Source organism: Alosa alosa, chromosome 5 (genome assembly GCF_017589495.1).
Source record: "Alosa alosa isolate M-15738 ecotype Scorff River chromosome 5, AALO_Geno_1.1, whole genome shotgun sequence".
Taxonomy (NCBI): Eukaryota; Metazoa; Chordata; class Actinopteri; order Clupeiformes; family Clupeidae; genus Alosa; species Alosa alosa.
Genome location: NC_063193.1, coordinates 16,740,326 through 16,762,255, shown reverse-complemented (window position 1 = coordinate 16,762,255; position 21,930 = coordinate 16,740,326). Strand labels below are relative to the sequence as shown.

General features: G+C 43.5%; 2 protein-coding genes across 5 annotated transcripts in view; one reads left to right on the top strand and one right to left on the bottom strand.

Moving 5' to 3' along the window:
• The window catches only part of LOC125294980 (dematin-like), a 96,883-nt gene that overhangs the window by 2,777 nt on the left and 72,176 nt on the right, over window positions 1-21,930 (bottom strand). For 3 of the 4 annotated variants that reach the window (XM_048244082.1, XM_048244081.1, XM_048244083.1), the window contains 15 exons: window positions 9,470-9,526; window positions 7,161-7,212; window positions 6,898-6,978; window positions 6,289-6,435; window positions 4,721-4,765; window positions 4,233-4,401; window positions 4,063-4,107; window positions 3,767-3,916; window positions 3,298-3,431; window positions 2,563-2,668; window positions 1,581-1,633; window positions 1,287-1,338; window positions 1,070-1,077; window positions 758-823; window positions 470-550 (listed from right to left, as the gene is read on the bottom strand). In XM_048244082.1, coding sequence (XP_048100039.1) covers window positions 470-550; window positions 758-823; window positions 1,070-1,077; window positions 1,287-1,338; window positions 1,581-1,633; window positions 2,563-2,668; window positions 3,298-3,431; window positions 3,767-3,916; window positions 4,063-4,107; window positions 4,233-4,401; window positions 4,721-4,765; window positions 6,289-6,435; window positions 6,898-6,978; window positions 7,161-7,175 — 1,152 coding nt within the window. In that variant the 5' untranslated portion in view covers window positions 7,176-7,212; window positions 9,470-9,526. The remainder of the gene's footprint in view (window positions 1-469; window positions 551-757; window positions 824-1,069; window positions 1,078-1,286; window positions 1,339-1,580; window positions 1,634-2,562; window positions 2,669-3,297; window positions 3,432-3,766; window positions 3,917-4,062; window positions 4,108-4,232; window positions 4,402-4,720; window positions 4,766-6,288; window positions 6,436-6,897; window positions 6,979-7,160; window positions 7,213-9,469; window positions 9,527-21,930) is intronic. The other variant, XM_048244084.1, reaches the window with a different exon arrangement.
• LOC125294603 lies at window positions 16,655-17,736 on the top strand. The gene is made up of 2 exons (XM_048243483.1): window positions 16,655-16,844; window positions 17,008-17,736. The coding sequence occupies exons 1-2, from the start codon at window positions 16,655-16,657 to the stop codon at window positions 17,469-17,471; spliced, it is 654 nt and encodes a 217-aa protein (XP_048099440.1). The 3' UTR covers window positions 17,472-17,736.

The window sequence follows — 21,930 nt, the reverse complement described above, 5'->3', positions numbered from 1 at the left end:
TGCACCGTGACACACTTAACATTCATGGCCTTAAGAGTGGGGAATACAGTTGTTCATTTCAGAAAGAACATTTTTATAACCTGTTAATGTTTTATTTACTTTTTTCAGATTAATCAAACAATTTTGATGATGACCTTTAACGTTCCTGCTTAGCGACATCTGATTTGTAATTGATCAACCAATAGTCAGTTCTCTCAGTCTCAGTTCTCTCTAAGTAATAATCTAATTAACATAATATAATAATTTAGTGAGGGGTTTGGTCTCCGCAGTCACTAATGTTTTCAGAATGTTTTCCAAAGAACAAAATAAGAAATGCCTGTTCATTCCTGTCCTGTTCATTCATCTCAAAGTTGCTCTAAAGAGAAAAATATCTTAATGCCATATCTGGACAAGCACTATGACATGCATTTGTGGCCATCGGGAAGTAAGGAACAGATTTGGGGTGTGGCTTTTGGTGGTGAAACTCTACCTCCAGTCTTGTGCGGTCCACTCCGGGTGGAAGCTTGTTTCTACCCTTCTGGGTCACCATGAGCATTTCATAGGGATAAATCTAAGGTTGTAAAATGCATCCACCCACCCACGCACACACACACATAACACATAAACACATAAACACACACACACACACACACACACACACACACACACACACACACACACACACACACACACACACACACACAGGATATATCAGTTTCATTCTTTTTCCAGGCCTATAACTGATCAGACTGAGCTATTTCCTGTTGGTGTCTCTCACCTTCTGTTCCAGCATACTGGGCAGTGAGTTCCCTCTGTCCATTCTCCCCCGGGAGGCGACTCCATTCTGCTCGCCGCCACACAAACACACACGCCATTAGAGTCAGTGACCACACACCAACCCCCCCCCCCACCCCCCCACACACACACGGCATTAGAGTTAGTGGCCACACACACACACACACACACACACACACTCACACATCATTATTCAGTGGCCACACACCCAATTGACTCAGCACTGATAGTCAGATGGATGCAAGGGGCCAAGGTGGGGTTTCAAGGCATTCCATTAGCCAATGAAAACACTTACCTGAAAAGCTGTTGAAAAAAGGGTACAAACAGAATTAAAGCTAGGCTAACCAGTTTTGCACATACATATAATGCATGAAGATGCTTATTAAGTTCACAAGACTGCTCTAACTGTCCGCACATATAGACTATTGATTATCAATGCTGATCACAACATATTAACAACACACAGGCTTAATCCTTAAAACTACACTCATATTAATTACAGAAATACTCACCTTGTCCATTTTTATCAGCATTGGGGGAAGAGGAGAACTCGGCAGACTGCAGCTGGACACCAGAGGCCAGAAGATTTATTTTAAAAGCAAATAAAAATCAGGCAATAACCACAGACTCTCAGAAAGGATAATTTAAAGTACTGCAGTTTTAGAACATCAGCCATAGCAAATAAAGCAAAACCCAAAACAATGAAAGGACTGCAATTAAAGGTACATTTACTAAATGTCTCTCTCTCTCTCTCTCTTTTCTCTCTCTCTCTCTCTCTCTCTCTCTCTTGTTTTTCTCTTTCTTACCCGTGCCAGGCCACTGGTTCTGTCGTGTGATGGGAAAGAGGTGGATTTGGACCCTGTAAAAGAAACACAACACAGAAATGGTCACGCTCATCTACTGTGATAGATACTGGTGAAAGCTGGCAGGCTGTAGTTATTCTGTTTGCCAACAAAGCTGCTCTCTCCAAACATTCACAGCTGGTATTTTTCAGCTAGACTTGCAATAGCACCCTATCATCACTAGATGGCAATATGGGGAAATAAAATACAGCTTCACTGCATGGCATCTTCCCAGAATTGTTACCACTGGGCCAAAATGTACAGCATCTCACAAAACATGAAATGCAGACATTCTAGTGCTGATGAATGGATTCCTAAGCCTAACCTAAACTCACAGAACCTTGACTTTCTGGCACCTATCAGTTTCAAACGCTTCTGACAGCTTGCTGACAGCTGATGGCTTTGGAATGCGTCCATCGCCCAATTGTGAGCGATCTCAATGTCTGCCTATGCAGACTCATCTGCCTATCTGCTGGGTGTAATGCAGAACAGCTGACTTTGTTATTTATTTTGTGTCTGGACAGAGCAACTCTCTAGGGCTGCCAGTCTCCATGCTCATCATCTGCCTGTGGCTGAGATGTGATTGACAGCTGGTTGTCACAGAGCCTGACGCAGCCTCAACAAATCAGTGTAAGCCATTTAGCCATGTACTGGCACATAGAAATCACCAACAATCAAATCAAATAGGGCCTACAGAATATGTGCACAAAACATAAACAACTAATGTAATGTCTCTGTCATATAATGTAATGTCTTGATGACTTGCATGAAAGCAAAATGCATATTGTGTATAACTCCATCTACATGTATTGTCAAATATGCACACACATGCAAGCATACACACACAGACACACACACACTACACTACATCTACACACACACACACACACACACACACACACACACACACACACACACACACACACACACACACACACACACACACCTAGTTGCACTGGGGTTCGATCAGGCAGAGAGCGGGTTTTCCGGCGTACAGGAGCACCTCCCTCAATCTCCTCCTTCAGGATCAACTTACCCAAGTTTGACTGGATCTGAAAGCGATGGAGACAGAACAAGAGAGAGAAAAGGACAGAGAAACAGGGAGAGAAGGAGCAAAAATAGAAATGATTCAGAGTGGTAGACAAGAGTGTGTGAGAGTCAATGGAAAAGAAAAAGAAAAAACAGAAAAACACAACCCCATACGAGGCTCCACCTTAACAATGGAATCGATAACTGAAGCACAGAGTGAAAACTGGATATGTCCCTTGGACATTTTGGGGGCAATCTGATATGGACCCCCGATGAATACCATTGCTATTGGCTCCACTTAGAGTGCCACAGGCAGTCAATCCGGCACTGAGATGGGGGAGCACACTGAGACGGATGTGGATCCCTTTACATTTCCATTTTTTATTAGTGATATGCTAATAAATAATGCACAAAGGTTCCTTCCTGTTTCACAACTGCAGTGTTTGACAGTTGTTACTGTTAGATGATGACAAGGCTGTACATTCTGTATTTTTCTTTTTTCCCCTATGATTGAAGTAAATGGTATATATTGGTATTGTAGCTGTCATAGCCACAGTCTATTAGTGCACTAATCTGGACGTTTAGAGCCTCCATTCTGCACCTCTGTCTGTCCAGTCTGGCCGCCCACCTTCCTGTGGCTCGTCCACTCTACCTTATTGAGTTCCTGTTTTTGCATCAGCCTCACACTCCACAAGTCGTCGGATAGATCCCCGTCGTCATACTCCTCGTCCTCCTCGTTCCCCTCTTCGGCCTTCCGCTGTGACTTCTTCTTCTGCCACTCCGTCTCTGAAGCACCGGCAGAGAAGATAAGAGAAGAGAAGAGAAGAGAAGAGAAGAGAAGAGAAGAGAAGAAAAGAGAAGAGAAGAAAAGAGAAGAGAAGAGAAGAGGGGAGTCAAAACACAGAGAATATGGAACACTGACGACAAGGGGAGAACAAACATGGAAGGGGACTGATGGGATAATGAGAATGTGATTAACAGACGGAAGAAAAAAGAGAGATGGAGACAGACAGAGAGAGGGAGAGGGAGAGAGAGGGGGGGAGAAATGGAGAGAGAGAGAGAGAGGGAGAGAGAGAGAGGGGGGGAGAGATGGAGAGAGAGAGAGAGAAAGACGCATATACCCATAACAGCCAGCGAGGGCGGGCAGGGCCAGTAGTCTGTCTCTATCTTCGAGGGCAGGTTGGGATCTGGGGGCTGAGCTGCTGGGAACTTGGAGGACTCAATGATCAGATCCTCAATGTGCTTGCTTTGTGGGACATGAGCTGATATGTCTGCACACACACACACACACACACACACACACACACACACACACACACACACACACACACACACACACACACACACAAATTATTGCTTGAACTTTCAACAAATAATCCAATGTTACTGTTCCAGGAACTTAAATAAAACGCTGTACCTTGCTTGTAAATGGGTGGCTTCTTGTATATATTGGTGCCGTTCTCTGTATAAACACACACGATGACAAAAATTAGAGACCCTTTCGGAGTCATGCAAGAATAGCTTAGGGGTACCCAGCTATTACATTATACAAATTGCCCATGCAATAAATGTGTATGATGGCCAGACCTGCATGCGATTGACTGTCACCTGGCCTGTGAAAGTGCTGCTGTTGGGGGGTCTTGGTGGTGGAGGAGGTGGAGCTCCTGCTGGTCTTGCTGGTCTGCGTGGTGGAGGCCGGGGATGAGCCTCCAGAGGTACTCTGCTCCAGCCAGTCCCTGGGGTCTTTGGGCAGAGTCTACCAGAGTCACCAAAAACACTGGTTAACCCACAAGTTATCCCCCAGGATTTATACTGTAGAGTTGCTGGGTAGCAGTCCAGTGAACAGTTCTAAAGCAGGTACTTTCTGCCGCATCTTTGGCAGAGCCACTGAGGGTTCTTAGAGCCTCTTGAAAAAGACTCTGTTGCCCTTCGGTATTACCACAGAAGTCATGAATGCCAATTGACACATAAATTAGGAGCCCAGAGAAGGTACAAGAAGAGGGGTAATAGCCAAGAGGAAACAGAGAACACACACACACACACACACACACAAAGACAAAGTCCATCCATCTTACCTCAGGAGATGGTGGTGGGGAGATGGAGCGAGGTGACATGGACCTCTGGAGGGGAGGGAAAGAGGGAACGAGGGAGAGAAAGGAGAGAGAGAGTTAGTGAGACACAGAAATTTCAGAAGACAGATTTACTGGCTTTATGGAGCGTAACAGTTTCATTACAAAGGGCAACAGGGAAATAACTTTTCTGTGTGTGTGTGTGTATGTGTGTGTGTGTGTGTGTGTGTGTGTGTGTGTGTGTGTGTGTGTGTGTGTGTGTGTGTGTGAGAGAGAGAGAGAGAGAGAGAGAGAGAGAGAGAGAGAGAGAGAGAGAGTGTCTGGATCTTGGATCTGACTGTCAGTTTAACACATCCTTATTGAACAGTATTGACATTTCCCCAGTGTGGAGAGTAGGAGAGGAATCCCCTTTGGCAGGCCAGCAGAAAACCCAGACAGTACACCAGAGACAACACTCCGGAAAATCTTTATCACCACTGAAGCCAAACTCCATCCAGCCCTCTTCAAACATGCCCTTGATTTCTCTATCGTTCAGAATCAGATCTGAAGCATTTACTAAAAGAAGGCTGAGCACTGAACGACAAAAAATAAGAAATGTAATTAAAGAAAAAGAAACGTACAGCATTGAACACGGAACCTTTCACTATCTATATTCTGTGCTAAATACATTTTCTTTTCTATACTCACTGGCAACCCTCCATATCTTCAGTACATTTGCATGTACCTTTATATTACATACTGTATGTCAATTAAAGTCAAATACATGTTTCACACACAGAGAGTTGAGGTAGGGGACCCGTAGAGTGTTGATCACTGGTCTGTGTGAGTCAGGCCTCAACACAGCACACAAATAACATTCACTGAACTCTGAGTATAGTATGGTACAGAAATGCATGGCTGTGGGTTTCACATGTAAACGCAGCATCAATACTGCATCAGTGTTGCCTTACATAAGAGCTGCAAGTGTATAAAAAGAACAACCCTGTAGTTGCAGAAACTGGATGTACCCATGGTAACAACCAGCAAAATAAGTCGCAGAAATGCACTTTTTTTTTGGCTCGCCTTGCAAAGCTGGCCCCTTTATATAAAACAAATGATGCTTTTGCATCTTGATTTTCAGTTTCAGTGTCAGGATACTATTTGTGTTCAATCACATCCATTTCAAATCATCAAACAAATCCTCAAACCTACTCATCAGAAGATGTTTCTACAATACAGCCCATCTTGCTATTCTTGTGCCACACTAATGAATCTGTTACAGCAGTGAGGATGTTCAGATTTAGACCACACGACCATGCACACCCACACTGAGGCCAATCATTTTCCACAGCAATTGAATCTCCTGCTTCACAGCTTGGCCTAATCTATGAAGTTAGAATTCAATATAATAGCCATGCCCACCAAAGCCTACATTCCTTGCAAAATGGCTTTCCGAATTCTTTCAGAAATCATCATTTCTTCGGAAGCATGCTTTTTCCACAGCCCTATGGAGGGTTCTGTTGGGGATAATGTCATGCTAACGTTAGACGTACAGTAAGCGAACAGCTTGATGCAGAATGTAAGTAGTCCCAAACCTCTCTGCACTCCGAGAGCTCCGAAGGCGTGTAGCTGAAGTGAGGCTCGTACATCATAAGGTCCGGCCGCTCGATGTCCAGTATAGCCTTGTCTTTAGGAATGGCGGCCAGGTCCTTATACCCGATGACCTGATCGTCCATCTTAGCCTGGGGGCGAAATATAAACAGAATGCAAGAGAGAGAGAGAGAGAGAGAGAGAGAGAGAGCGGAGACAGACAGAAAAGGAGGGAAGGAGGAGTGGGTAAAGCAAAAATGGGTAGAGAGAGGTTGAAACGCACAGTAGTGTTGCAATAGGGAATTCTCACAGGGCCTGAAGACAGAACTGGGGCATAAGGGAGAATGCTGTACAGCACTCTCTCTCAGGCAGGCACACAGGCACACACACACACACACACACACACACACGCTCAAAAACATAAACATGCATGCAAACATACACGGGTGCTCTGTGCCCCGCTTTACTCTATGTTCATAGAGGCCTACATAAATGGGTTATACAGTATGTGCATACTTACAAACTAGTAAGTGCATTTGCATCCTTTTTCAGTATCCTACTAAATGTTTATTTCTCTTTGATAACAATAGTGGCAGGAAGTGGCTGACACTCACCACAATGGTAACCGCTGGTGACCCTGGCATATGAGGTCCCCGGAGAGAGCAAACACTTCCGGGTGACGTAATGGCTGGCTGCTGCTCACCAAAACATAAAAGGGGTCAAAGGTCAAGGTCATGCACAAAAATGAGACATGAACAAATGTATAAAGTATAAATACATGTCCATATAGGAAAGTCATTGGAGACAAGATGGGCAGTCAATCACAACCAATCCCCCAGTATCATCTCAGTGCAGTGTGTGTGGTGTGTATATTCACCTTGTGCATCATCATGGAGGATTACAGAGCAGATTCCCTCGATCAGGACACACTGGAGGTGGAAACAAAAGAGTAGAGCTACTGTACACATCACTTGCCAATGGATGGGCAATTCCACACAAAACTGTCACGTCCATAACGCCAATGCCATGGTATGGTATGATGTGAATGATGATTACTTGAAATTTGAGCATTCACTCTTCTTGGTTGTAGAATTTACATGAAAAACTTTACATGAAATACCATGGTATTTAGTTGGCGTTATGGACGTGACAGTTTTGCATAGAATTGCCCAGAGCCAACACATTTAATGGGTTATGGGGCCCTGTTGCCAATGCCACTGGGCACATTTTCAGTTGGTTACTGCAGGTGGTATTGACTGTCAATCACAGAGTTCAATGTCCACTAACTGTAAGTCTTCTGTTTTCTGTGAAATGAACATTGTCTTCTGTGGTTTGGGCGTGGAATTTACAGTTAAGAGTCTAAGACTGAGGCAGTTCAAAGTTGAATGAGATAAAGAGCAAGAAAGATAACAAGACTGAAAAGAAGGAGAGGGGGAGAGAGACACAGGGACAGAGAGAGAGAAAATAATGTGGAGACTGTACAGGGCTCTCTGTGTGGTCCATTCTGGTGAACGTCCACACAAAAGGTTCATTCTAGGGGGCCTAAGGTGCTTTTGTGCGCCGCTGAAAAGCGGCCTCAGCCACAAACACATTGTCCAAGCTTGCGGGGTTGAGTCTACTCACATACACATACACATGAACACAGCCACATACACACTCGGTGAAAAACCAACAGTACGCCCATGGTCTGATTCCGATCAAAACTGACTCTCCTAATCGTCGCTATTATGAGAAAAGTGGAGCACAAACAAACACTTTTGCCAGTTTAATCTTCTACACATGTGGCTTATGCACAAAAAAACACTCACACTTTACACCACCCCTCCCCAATTGAAATCCATTCCTGGTTTACTGGTTTGGTGCCAGCAGCCATTACTATGCTCAGAGTCAGCCAAAGGCAAGGAGGTCGGCTAGATAAGAGATAAGGAATGCAGCCTCCGTTACAAGGATATGACCCAGTGCCCACTGCCCAGTCATAGCAGCTAAAAGTGCTTAAGCTGCTCTCTCTCGCTCTCTACAGGGTTATAAGATGATGGAGATACAGGGAGATAGAACTGAGAGAGAGAGAGACAGAAAGAGAGAGGGAAATAGGGCAGAGAAGAAAGGAAGACAAGGACCAGGAAAAAAAGGCAGGGAGATGGTGAGATGGGGTGAGGGTATGGAGAAATGAGATGAAAGAGTATGCATGAGGGAAAGGAGGAATAAACTGTGAAGAGTGAAGAGAGACACATAAAAGAGCTGATGAGACAAAGAGTAAAGGTGAGAAGGTCAAGAGGGATAGATGGATAGATGGATGGATGGATGGATGGATGGAGTGACATGTAAGGGAGGAATAGAGGATGGATGAAGATGGGCAGAGTGAGAGTGAGTGTTGGGGATGGAGAGAGGGTGGGGGTCTAGAGAGGGATGAAGAGAGTGCCAGTGGGGGAGGGATAGATGGATGGATGGATGAAAGTGGCAAAGCCTGCCATTATATCCCTTCTCTCCTCAGAGACTGACTGGGATTGTACGACCCTTCCCCCCTGTCTCTGAAAAGCGTGTCAAATGTCAGATACATGCAGTGCAATGCATTACAAGCTATTCTTGGCATTTAATAATCCTATAAAAATGCAATGCAATCAGCTTCTCTCCAGCTGTAAAACTCTAGTGTGGATATAGTGCAGTAGGTTATGGTTCTTGAACCAGGATTAATGAAAACCCCAGAATTATAAGATTGATTTTTTTTAAATATACTTATTATTGTTGAGGGATTGCATGTTTGACATGGCATCTGATAACTCTGACACTCTGATTTGTCGGTCAGAACAAAATGTTCATGATAGAAAAAACTTTAAAAACCTAACTGGACAGCTCTTGCTGTAATGCAGATTGATAACCATGCATGCAGATGTTTCGAAACAGAAAATATATATTGGTTAATGAACCAGAAACATCTGTTACCAGGATCCAGGAAGCGTGAAGGAAATCAAACTCCAATCTAGTTATTCAAAGGCCTATTTTGAAAAGCCTTTACTGAGTGTGCGTGTGTGTGTGTGTGTGTGTGTGTGTGTGTGTGTGTGTGTGTGTGTGTGTGCGTGTATGTGTGTGTGTGTGTGTTCGTGTGTGTCTGTGTGTGTGTGTGTGTGTGTGTGTGTGTGTGCTTGCGTGTCTGCCTACTATCTGGTACTACTCTTTCTATGGGCTTACCTCAGTGGGTCAGAAGATTCATGTCAGTAAGCCAGGTCAGGGAGCCCCAGCCCAGCCCTGTAAAACACAAATGAGAACAAACTCAGTCTGGTAAACCACACACACACACACACACACACACACACACACACACACACACACACACACACACACACACACACACACACACACACACACACACACACACACACACACACACACACACACACACACACACACACACACACACACACACAGCATTAGGCATACTCACATTAGGCCTACTATGCTCCTTGTATGTATTTTAAATTATATTGTATGATGACCATTTTCATGACAGCCTGTTATAAGGAAACAGTTCCCCTATGACGGTGCATGTCTTTGTGTAATAAATAAATAAACAGAGAAATAAATATATAAACAGCACTGCTGAGCACCAGCCCGTGACCTCCCAATGCAAACACTCTCCAAATCTGGATCAACTGTTTGTCACTGGGATAAAACTTACAAACCCACCAGCTGAACCGCTGTGATTGACAGCCAGAGCCGATGTCAGTCGGGCAAAAAAGCCTTTTAGAGGGACTTATCTCACTGGCACCAAAGCACTGTCACCGGTCTCTCTCTCTCTCCCTCTCTCTCTCTGACTAACAGAGAAGACCCAATCCCGCATCTCAGTTGAAAACTATCGATCCCGGGCCAGGTTCCTCCACATCAGCGTGTGTTAAATAAATAATGCATGGTGCCATGACCTCTGACCTAGGACACAAAAGGCATATTTCCTCTCGGGAGACTGGCTGGTTGCTCAGAGAGGTTTCGGGTTAACACCAATAAGCACCGGTTTGACTACAGCAAATGAGATTTTCACAATACAGTAGGAGACGAGAAGAAGTCAGTAGTCAGTGCTGTCCTGAAATCTGGCGTGCGGAGTGAGGAGTTAACAGGGAATAAATCCATAGCCTCTTTGCTTTGTCCAATGCGATGTCTTTGTTTGAACAGCTGTTAATCTTCTGGCACTTCTGGGATGCACTAAGCATGATTTGCAGTAAATAAACTCAAGTAACTAATTTTCATCTAAACATGATGTGACCGGACAAGAGAGAAAAAAAGAGAGAAAGAAAGATAGTAAATTAAGAGAGAAGCTGGAGGGGAGAGAGGAGAGAGTAGCACACGTAAGAGAAGGGATGTTCATTCATGTTGTCACCAACTGAAGGTTGAAGACTGCGGCACTCATTCAAAGCGGCTGCCTGCGACCCAGGATGCAGAGGGAGAGGAGTACACCGCCGGATCGGTGTGTGTGTGTGTGTGTGTGTGTGTGTATGTGTGTGTGTGTGTGTGTGTGTGTGTGTGTGTGTGTGTGTGTGTGTGTGTGTGTGTGTGTGTGTGTGTGTGTGTGTGTGTGTGTGTGTGTGTTTGTGTGGATGTGTGTGTGTGTGTGTGTGTGGCTGTGTGTGTGTGTGTGTGTGTGTGTGTGTGTGTGTGTGATGTGTGTGTGTGTGTGTGTGTGTGGTGTGTGTGTGTGTGTGTGTGTGTGGACTAGTGTTTGTGGTAGTCTGAATTCTTCTGCTCTGATTAATGAGAGTACAGACAAGGGCACCAGAGCAGCGACATACTCATCCTTCACATGACACATTAATTCTGTCTAATCTCTCTCTCTCTCCTCTCCCTCCCTCACTCTTTCTGTCCCTCTCTGTCTCACACACACGCATAGACACAGTCACAGACACACACACACACATACAGACACACACAGACACAGACACTCACACACTCTCTCTCACACACATACACACACACAAATATTGACACACATGTGCATGCACTCTCAGATAATCACTCTCAAGAGGTAATACTCCGAGAGTCAGTGAAACCATTAGAGGGCCGCTTAGTCATCGAGACATTTCCAACCGGGTTACATAAGCCAGGAGCCCAGTTCGGCTCCGCGCCCCCTGCGGATCTCCAGCGGTACAATCTGCCGTCTACCACGTCCGCGCTGCCTGTCCCACAGCCAGAGAGACAAGAGAGAAAAAAAGAGAGAAAGAAAGATAGTAAATTAAGAGAGAAGCTGGAGGGGAGAGAGGAGAGAGTAGCACACGTAAGAGAAGGGATGTTCATTCATGTTGTCACCAACTGAAGGTTGAAGACTGCGGCACTCATTCAAAGCGGCTGCCAAGCGACCCAGGATGCAGAGGGAGAGGAGTACACCTTGGATCGGGTGTGTGTGTGTGTGTGTGTGTGTGTGTGTGTGTATGTGTGTGTGTGTGTGTGTGTGTGTGTGTGTGTGTGTGTGTGTGTGTGTGGCTGTGTGTGTGTGTGTGTGTGTGTGTGTTTGTGAATGTGTGTGTGTGTGTGTGTGTGTGTGTGTGTGTGTGTGTGTGTGTGTGTGTGTGTGTGTGTGTGTGTGTGTGTGTGGACTAGTGTTTGTGGTAGTCTGAATTCTTCTGCTCTGATTAATGAGAGTACAGACAAGGGCACCAGAGCAGCGACATACTCATCCTTCACATGACACATTAATTCTGTCTAATCTCTCTCTCTCTCCTCTCCCTCCCTCACTCTTTCTGTCCCTCTCTGTCTCACACACACGCATAGACACAGTCACAGACACACACACACACATACAGACACACACAGACACAGACACTCACACACTCTCTCTCACACACATACACACACACAAATATTGACACACATGTGCATGCACTCTCAGATAATCACTCTCAAGAGGTAATACTCCGAGAGTCAGTGAAACCATTAGAGGGCCGCTTAGTCATCGAGACATTTCCAACCGGGTTACATAAGCCAGGAGCCCAGTTCGGCTCCGCGCCCCCTGCGGATCTCCAGCGGTACAATCTGCCGTCTACCACGCCCGCGCTGCCTGTCCCACAGCCAGACGTGAGGAGGAGGACTCAGGAGAGCCGATACCACATGGGGCTCTCTGTCTCTCTCTCTCGAACATCTCGAGCGCGAGCCAGCAACTTGCAGCTGCTTATTTATAGCTTCCCTCGCTCCCAAACAGCAGTGGCCTCTGCATCTGCTGCTGTTTGGGAATCAGGCTACAGCGACTCGGAGCAAAAAACTCACTCTGATGGTGCGGATCGATGCAGAGCGCTTTACAGACGACAGCACTTTTGATTCCTGTAGTCACATAAATCTCTGCTGCGGAATGGATTTCAGACAGGCTTTTCATCTTATGTGACTGTCTTATGTGAGAGAGTCGCTATATGTTTTTTAAAGAGGAACATACTTTATTCTTTTATATATATATATATATATATATATATGTAAAACAAAAGACTTGCTTCACTTCACAACAGAGGGGAAGGTAAAAAGTGTGATGGGGGGACATATAGAGTGATGTACTGTAGATGACTCTGATGCGTGAGTCATTGAAAGCAAGTGTGGGGTGGGGAACTGTTTAAATATTGATGAGGGTTTGAAGGCATGCAGTCTTACCCAATAACTAGCGCAGTCTTTTGCAGTCCCTCTTACGTAAGAGGAATACACCTTCATACACTACTTCTCACTCAAATTATTCTCTGTGGAGAAGTATCCTGTGTGGAGATGCATATGGCCTATGGTGTCGTTACTAAATTAAGATGCCAGATCCCTACATACTGGTCCACTGAGTAACCACTAAAGCAGCCAAGCAAAAGCACATACACAATGTCTTTTAAAATGAATATCTACATCATGCAACGCCCTTGTTCTAAAGCCATGTACTCTCTCTCTCTCTCTCTCTCTCTCTCTCTCTCTCTCTCTCTCATCCTCTCTCTCACACACACACACACACACACACACACACACTCAGGGTCACCATGTCATTCAAATGGTCTCTGGGTATCCATTAGTGTGATAATAAAAGCAGGGGAGGAAGAGGAGGAGAGAATGAGGAAGAATCCCCACTATCACCTGAGTATGACTGCAGGCATCATCAGTTCCTCCTCATCACACCTCTCTCTCTCCACCACTCCTCCCCTCTGTCTCTGTTACATAAAGCCATCAGGCCAGCCATACGCTGCTGGGGAACTGTGACCAAGTTCAAAGATTGCAGTAGATGTTCTCTTCTAATGGATGAGGCCAGAGAGAAGGGGAGAAACTTGGGGGAATAACTTCTCTACGTCTGAGAGAGGGGTCTGGTGTTTAGGGAGCCTTAAACCGTATTACTGGTGTGAGAGTCTTAAGACAGTCAGTGATTTACATTTACATTACGTTTATTCATTTAGCAGATTTTTAGAGTTGCAGATGGCCTAGGATATACAGTAGGGTATAATGAATTGTTGAATGAACATAAATATAGTGCTGTATAAGAGTTTTTACTTTTGGTTTGGTTTGGTACAGGACTGATAGAGCAGGAAATTACAGGGTCAGAATGTTTCCATATAAGAATATGCTGTGATATATTCTGAAAGAGGGAATATAACTTGCTTTTGGTGGTTTTTGGTGAAAAAACTTATAGCTATGGCGAGTAAGGGTGTGATTAGGGTCAAAGGTTGGGGAGTCCATGGTTAAAATTGCGGAAGTCTTTGGTGTCACAGCTATGGGCCATAGCCAGCAGTCTACCGCTCAAAATGCCATTTAGACAGCTGAAACGATCAGTGGCCAAACCCCTCAAGCTAAGGGACCATTATGACTGAAATGAGGGAGCGTGCATTTGTGTGCAGTGAAGTTTTGTAGAAAACTACCTTTCAGACACACACACACACACACACACAAACACAACCCCCCCTCTCCACACACACACACACACACACACACACAGACTATTTTCTCATAATTCCTGGGACTTAAAACGTCTGTAACATATGGAGGTTAGTGTGGTAGACACCCCCCGGACTTAAAGGATTTAATGCCATGTGTTAGTTGGGCAGTTAGAAATGTAACACATGACACAAACACTATCATAGCTGAACCCCAGCAACTCAACTGGAGGTATCCGCTGTAAAATGGGGGAAGGGTTCCGATGAGCTGGCTTCAATCAGGTCAGCGTATCACAGGGGCAAAGCGTGAGCTGACGCTCTCCATGAAGATCTGATTTGATTTGAAGGTGGTAAGAGTATTGAGAAGCTTAGCCTGAAGCAAATCATCTAAATGTGAATGATCTGTGTTCTGGGTTACATTATCTGGCTGGCTGCTTTTTCTGTGGGCCAAATGAATTCCAAAACACTGCACACAAGTCACCCACGACACCCCGCCTCAGTTGCACTCAAGGCTAAGCTAAAAGCTGCTCACTGACTGGGGAGGGACGCATGTCTAGTCACAAGAGAAACCTCACGCTGCTGTGGCAGCTCTGGAGACCCAAATGCAAAAGGCCTGGCTAGAGATTACAGATGGCTTCCCCATCAGCCTGAGGCGGTATTCCCTTACACACAGTCGCTGTCTTTGTTTGAATGTCTGTGTGTCTGTGTAACAGTATTCTATAGTCCTTTTATAGCACATTTAATTACAGCAGGGGATGGAAACAGGCCAAAACGTACATGCACCTCACCCTGACTTTTTTACTTCTTTTAACAGGAAGTAAAGAAAAAAACACAGCCTTTCTGTGTCAAGTGGTGCGACACATGTATTTGCTTCCAGTGCAGCTACAATTAATTAATACAGTGCAGATATAGTGCAAAACTTCATGTGTAACATTTGAGAGCAGTGGCTGGTGATGAACAGACAGCATGACTGCTTTACTTTGCTTATCCTGGTTTGGGGATTTTGAACATATCTTGTCCAGTATTTCTACATTCTCTACCAATTGCCAGATGATAAATGCCAAATATTGGTAGCCTGTAATCCTAAATAGGCCCATTATAAAGTGGTTGTTCTTCTGGAAAATGTTTTAGGTTGAGCCATATAGGGCTATGTCATGTGTAAGGATTCTTCTTTAGATTTGTTTAGAAGTGTATGAATACTTCACAAATTGTATATGGCTGAGCTGGTGCACATTACATTTCATACACACAGCATTTCATAGGCTACAGTACACACATCAATTGTCCAGATCATGGCATAATAAAGTAGCCTTAGTTCAGAAAGAGGATGGTAGGCCATAGGTCTAAAAAAAAGATGGTGTAGGTAGTCAATAATAACCTAATCATAAACACAAAGCTGTAAAGGAGTAGCCTACAAGCCATACAAGTTAAACTAGTATAGCCTACAAATAGGCCTAGACACAAATTTCAAAGTAAAGTCAGCACTATAGTAGTGTAATGGTAGCCTACACAAAAATCACCATTCGGTGTACAGGCTACCTCTGTTTTGAAGTCATTTTTCAATTTTCGGTACAGTAAGCCTGCCCTGTAGAAACCGCTAACCTAACATTTACCAGGCCTACTAGTTTGCTGATGCGCAACCAAAGGGAACAGTAGGATAATTTGAAAAGATGTCAAGGGACATTCCAGGATTAGAGGACATTATGTGAAACTCAAGGAGAACGGAGAAAAAGGTGGAGTTTCAAAAAATGTGTTTTAGCAATTGTGAATTGTGAAAGCTGTAAGTGTTATTTTGAGCAGTGTATGTATAACCTAAACATGGCTTATTAGCGTCTGCAATCGCTACGTTTTTTTTATAACCACTAGCCTAAGTGAAAGTGAAACCAAAATATCGAAGCTACACAGGGAACGGCCGATAGGACGGGGTTGTTTTCATTCACAGGATTCAAATAAACTTAGTTTTTGACATATCGCGGAACTGCGAATGTAAGTCTGAGGTTACTTGCTATCTAAAGGAAAATTGGGATTGACTGCCATGCATAGCCCACTTCAATCGGGTTAATACTAGGCTACAATGTGACAGTTACAGTTAGCTCGGGGGTAGGCTACATAACTCGCATTGGTTTCCTATCAGCAAGATCCCCAGTGGGATTCAGCATTTAGTGTAGACATCCGCATTTGAAGCAAAGTTTTTGTTCCTCAGGATGAATAAAGCCTATCTATCTATCTATCTAAGCACTGCACGTGCCTACTGGAAAATATGCACATGCCTAGCCTACTTGTTAACAGCTAAAATTACTAAGCTATTAATAATTCACGAATCAACTGGCACATTATTTGAGACCACAATAGCCTACCTTGCTTGTCTAAGCTATGCAAGGATACTTCTATAGTGTATTTTGTGTGCATTTCTGGGGAATTACATGTAGATAGAGTGCACTGCGCACCATATGGCAGTTACAGTTGAGTCACTCCTGCCTTATCTCTGCAGCAACCACCGACTGGAGCGGCCATGGCAAATGCGTTCATTCTTCTGCTTGGAAATACTGCAAACGCCCATAGAGAGTTCATACGCCTGGTGGCTCAGAAAGTGTCGGTAAATGAAGTACCAAACATCCAAAAGTGTGACATCATCCTTGCCTTCTGCCCAATTGTCTCTCGAGTGGGGACTGACATTGAGGCTGCCCTTACGAGGATCCCAGGTAAAGTTAACAGATAGATAAATAGATAGATACTTTATTGATCCCCAAGGGAAAATTCAAAGAAATTGAATCACAAGAACATGAGAACATGGAGACGTTGGACTTGCTATGTTAAGTGTCTTCACTCCACAAGTTAATCAGCTGTGTTATCTTTATTTCACAGATATAGGCAAACCTGTCATCCTGGCTGTGCTCCACCACACCTTTGACAGAGACTATGTTGTGCCTAACACAAGTAGGTTTGTACAGCGCCCCAATGTCACCACCGTGGACTGCATCTTCAGTGAAGACGAGGGACTGTTTGCATGCCCTCGGAATGATGCAGCCGTAGATACTGTTAAAGACACATTTCAGCCACAGCAGCCTGCTGGGAGGGCTCAGAGCGATTTTACGGCTGCGGTGGATTTTGTCCTGCAGTGTGTCATGTTGCCCCTCACGCTCATTTTTGTCTGCTTGGACCTGCTGTGTGACCTGCTGTCTGACGCTCCACCCCGTCACAGGTCTGCTCTGAGAGACCGCTTCTCAAATACATATGTTCTTCTGCTGGCAGTTGTTTCTGCCTGGGTCGTGGTGGTGATAATCCTCATTATAATGCTGACCATGTTGTTCACCACTGATTCAGCTTAAATGTGGTTAATACAGAAGAAAGCTTATAGAAGCCCCAGGTTGCATGTGTAGTATGATGTAAAATTATTTTATCAGAGGCAATCACATATATGTTTTTTTGCCTTTCCTGACACAATGGCACTGCCACTGAGGCTGCTGTTTATAATACGTTTTGTGCCAGGATAAACTTTTAACAACACATTTGAAGACGAATGTTGGACTTATTTACTGTATTTAAATAATCACAAAACCATGCAATTATTATATCAAGGTGAGTATAACTAAACCACACAGTGTCCATTCTGTTGTATTTCTTATGTTTCTGGCATTTCACTAAAAATAAGCCAACAGTCTGTGACACCATAGCATAATCTGCCAATTGTGCAGCGACATACTACCTTGGGTTATTATCCTGCAGAGTATGACATGTCTTTTCCCTGGTCACAGATGACAGGATAGCAGATATATTCACTGTCACTACAGGAAACACCCTAAACACTGACTTACACGATGTTCCAATCACATTTTCCTCTACACAACAGCTCAGTCTAATTAGGTTGAGGTTCCGAGAGGCAAATTAGTGCTGTGCAAAAAATAATTCACAATTACACTGTACACTAAAGAGATATTACTTTTTGGTCCCCACTCCCCTATAGGAAAAAAATATACGTGTACACACACAATCACTCCAACAAAACTGAAAACTCTAAAATATGAAATAACACATGGGGTTATGTGGTAAACAAAAGAGTGCAAACAAAGCAAATTGTTTTATATTGCTCTTCAAAGCAGCCAACTTTGGCTGTGACGACAACATTTCACATTCTTGGCATTCTGTAAAATTCGCCTTATTGAGGCGGCTGTCAATGTAAACCAATGCTACAGGGTACACAAACCAAAGGATTGTTGTGTTCAATGTATCTGCCAGGAGGTGGCGAAAATGAATTAATGATATAGGTAGTGCACCCTGTAGCCTCGTTTTGGTTTACACAATGAACCAGGCGAATTACTCCTTAAATTAGGTAGAACGGTTTCCCAAAAGTCAACAGTGTGCAAAGCAGTCATGAAGGTAAACGGAAACTACTTTGAAGAATCTGGTTCATAAAACATACTTTGTTTTATTCTGTTAAAAACTAACTAGATTTGCATATTCTTCATTCTGTAAAATGTGTTTATGTAAAATAAAAGAATACATCAACTAATACATAAAAAAGAACTTGTAATTGTTGCAAGGAATTGCGGTCATGGAACAAAAAGAATAAGGAAACAACAGTAAGCACAAGTGGATTCATAGAACAGAGCATGAAAGCAAACGCCTCATTGGCTGAGCAGACCATCAGAAAGAAAAGTCTACTGAACAAACCTGGGCTTGTCACATTACTGTGAGCATGCCATGAAGTCAGAGTACTTCAGAAGAACTAAAAGCTGAAGCTTACCTAAAACAATTACAAAAAAACCTCAACATTCCAAAGGTGCACTCCTCTGTAGGTCAATATCCAACCAAAAGGTATGTTGAATGTTTTAATCTATCATGTATCATGATACTGTACAGTATGTCTGTGAGAGTCCATGAGATGATGGGCATGTGGAGGGCTTTTCTATGTTGGCAGATATACGGTTATGTTCCTCTATCAGGTTTTAGTTGATGGAATAATTTGTTCTGTTGGTGGTGTATAGACTCATATGTGTGTCTAGGCAGGTCTAGGTAGCAGTGATCAAAGGGACACTACAATTAGGTGTTAACAATACTACTACGCTAGGTCGAAGTACTCCCAAGTGCTATTGCGCCACACATTGTAGTTCTCCTGTTTATTCGCTTGGAAAATCGCCACGCTTCATGTTGCGTGGGTAGACATTTCTATCAACTACTCGTGCAACTGTATTTAAGTCGGGAAAACGTGGATGTTTTGATTACTCACACGGTTAGTTACGCAAAGCCCCGCTAGCATAGCAACATGCTAACACAGTCCAGCCGGCGACCAGAGCCGCGTTTGAGTGCACATACCGACACGGGAGAGGTATGACTCAACTCGTGAAAGTTAAGGTAAGAACATATATTACTACTGACATTGGGTGGCGTGTTCCTTTAATATATCTGATTTTGTTTACCATGCTCGGAGTTTGGTGCTGGGCTGGTGGGTGTCCTATTTCCGCCCATTCGGCACAACAACGGTTAGACCGAGAATTGTCGATGCAAAATGAAACTGGAGCGGTTTTGTACATGCAGCCTTACAACTGTTTACAGCTCTTCGAATCACTGTACAATGTTATTTTTACTACAGAGATTATTTAGATACCATCATAGGGTGGGCGATTGCGTTTCTTTAGAAATTCACCATCTTGGTTTGTATAGAAATTAATATTAAGTGGTACATGGACCTACACGTAAAAGGGCGAAATTAGAGCACAAGTGGAAACAGGTCACTTTCCAATATAGGGTTGTATTTCTTATATCCTCACACAAAATATAAAGATACTCCTACTCGTGTCTATGGATACCTGGTAGCCTAGAGAGTCTCTAATCTGTAGGCCTATGTATGGCTCTAATGTTGAAAGTCCCTTCACAAATTCCAATAAATTCATGAGAGAACAGGCAAACCAGTGTCCCCAGGGCCCAGTTCCCCGAAAGCATCTTAAGCCTAAGAGTGTCGTAAAGTCCCTCTTACGAACGTCTTAAGATTTGCCGACTGTTTCCCGAAACCATCGTAGCTTAAGGGCGTCGTGAAAACACTCATAGATCTACGAGTGCTCCAGAGTTGTTGTTACCGGCTAAGAGCGTCTTAACAGTACTTCTCACTGAGGTCACCAACAGGACATACAGAGGAATTACAACTTAGAATACATAATCCAATTTACGTTCCCATTCTTTATTGTGTTTACCTGTGATGAATTAGATTTTAGCATGCAAAACAGCATAGCCTAAATTTAATGGTCATAATAATGTGATGAAAAGCGGACAAAAATGCAATCAAGTTATGAAACGAGACGTTGCCAGAATAGTTTGCCATTAGGCTATCTTTGCTAAGTGAGAGCTATATTTTATTAGGCCTATAAGGGTACAAGCAGAGAAAGGAACATGTGGTTTAGTCTGTAGGCCTACTGCATCAATATCTAAGCCTACACATTTCCTCACTTTCTTACTCGACTTCTTTCTTATCTTCAAACATGTTCTTAAGTGACACAGCGAAAAAGTAGCCTATTGCATGGTGCAACAATCTAATCTTAAATAATTACAATTATTTATGTCTGTGTGTGGTATATAACCTACTTGGGATGCTTACATGCAGATGTCAAAGTGTTTGTATTTTCGTATTGATGTGAATTAATGTGTAGATCCGAAGCTTAAACAGTAGGCCTATAGCTGTGACGTGCAGTCACCTGACATCACCATCAAATCAGGATATTTCAGCTATTAACGTGGACAGATGGACAGATCCCCTTAAGAGCATCTTTAGAGCAGTGCACGCGCGTTTACGCTACGAGCATGTTCGGGAAACAGTCGGAAAAACCAAACAAACGATTATAAGATGAATCGTAGAAAACCCTCTTAAGAGCGTGTCTCCGTCGTTATCGGGAAACTAGGCCCAGGTTTGTGTCAGTGTGCTGTCTAAGCTAATGCACCTCACTTCCTAACAATCTTATGTGTATAACTCCAGGGTGAAGTATGGCGTCTGTGTAATGATGACCCAGTGCGAGCTGTCACCAAGCTCCTGCAGCAACATGGGAAACACAGTCTGAATGGCAAGCTGGGCCTGGGCCTGCTCATCCTCATCTTGTTGTGTGTGGCATTTGCCAAGATAGCAGCAGAAGCAAAGAAATGTAGAGAGCAAGCATCTGAGTTAATTCATACCAAGACAGAACTTGAACGGATGCAGCAAAAGTATGCAGAATTAGAAAGAGAATCAAATAAATGTAAAGAGCAAGTAGCTGAATTAAATCATACCAAGTAAGAACTTGAACTGATGCAGAAAAACTATACAGAATTGGAAAGAGAATCAAATAAATGTAAAGAGCAAGTAGCTGAATTAAATCATACCAAGAAAGAACTTGAACTGAAGCAGCAAAAGTATGCAGAATTAGAAAAAGAAGCAAATAAATTGAAAGAGCAAGTAGCTGATTTAAATCGTACCAAGAAAGAACTTGAACTGATGCAGAAAAACTATACAGAATTGGAAAGAGAATCAAATAAATGTAAAGAGCAGTCAGCAGAATTCATTCACAATGAAGAATTTGAACTGGAGCAGCAAAACAATAAAGAATGTGAAAGAAACGCAAATACATTTAGAGATGTACAAGCAGCTGAATTGGAAAGGAAAACAAATACAAAAAATATGTCTCCTAAGGAAGAGGTTAAAAACTCTAAGGAAATTAAAGAAAACACTGAAAAGCAAGATGACAAATCTGAACAATTACTACCTGCATTGAACCCACATGACACACCCGAAGCAAGGAATGATGAACCGGATGAAAAGTATAAACA

What these genes read in the sequence shown, in the direction of transcription:
- LOC125294603 (XM_048243483.1), top strand. Translation starts at nt 16,655, where the DNA reads ATGGCAAATGCGTTCATTCTTCTGCTTGGAAATACTGCAAACGCCCAT. An exon ending in TGCCCTTACGAGGATCCCAG is followed by an intron (nt 16,845 to 17,007) that starts GTAAAGTTAACA and finishes TTTATTTCACAG; the next exon opens with ATATAGGCAAACCTGTCATC.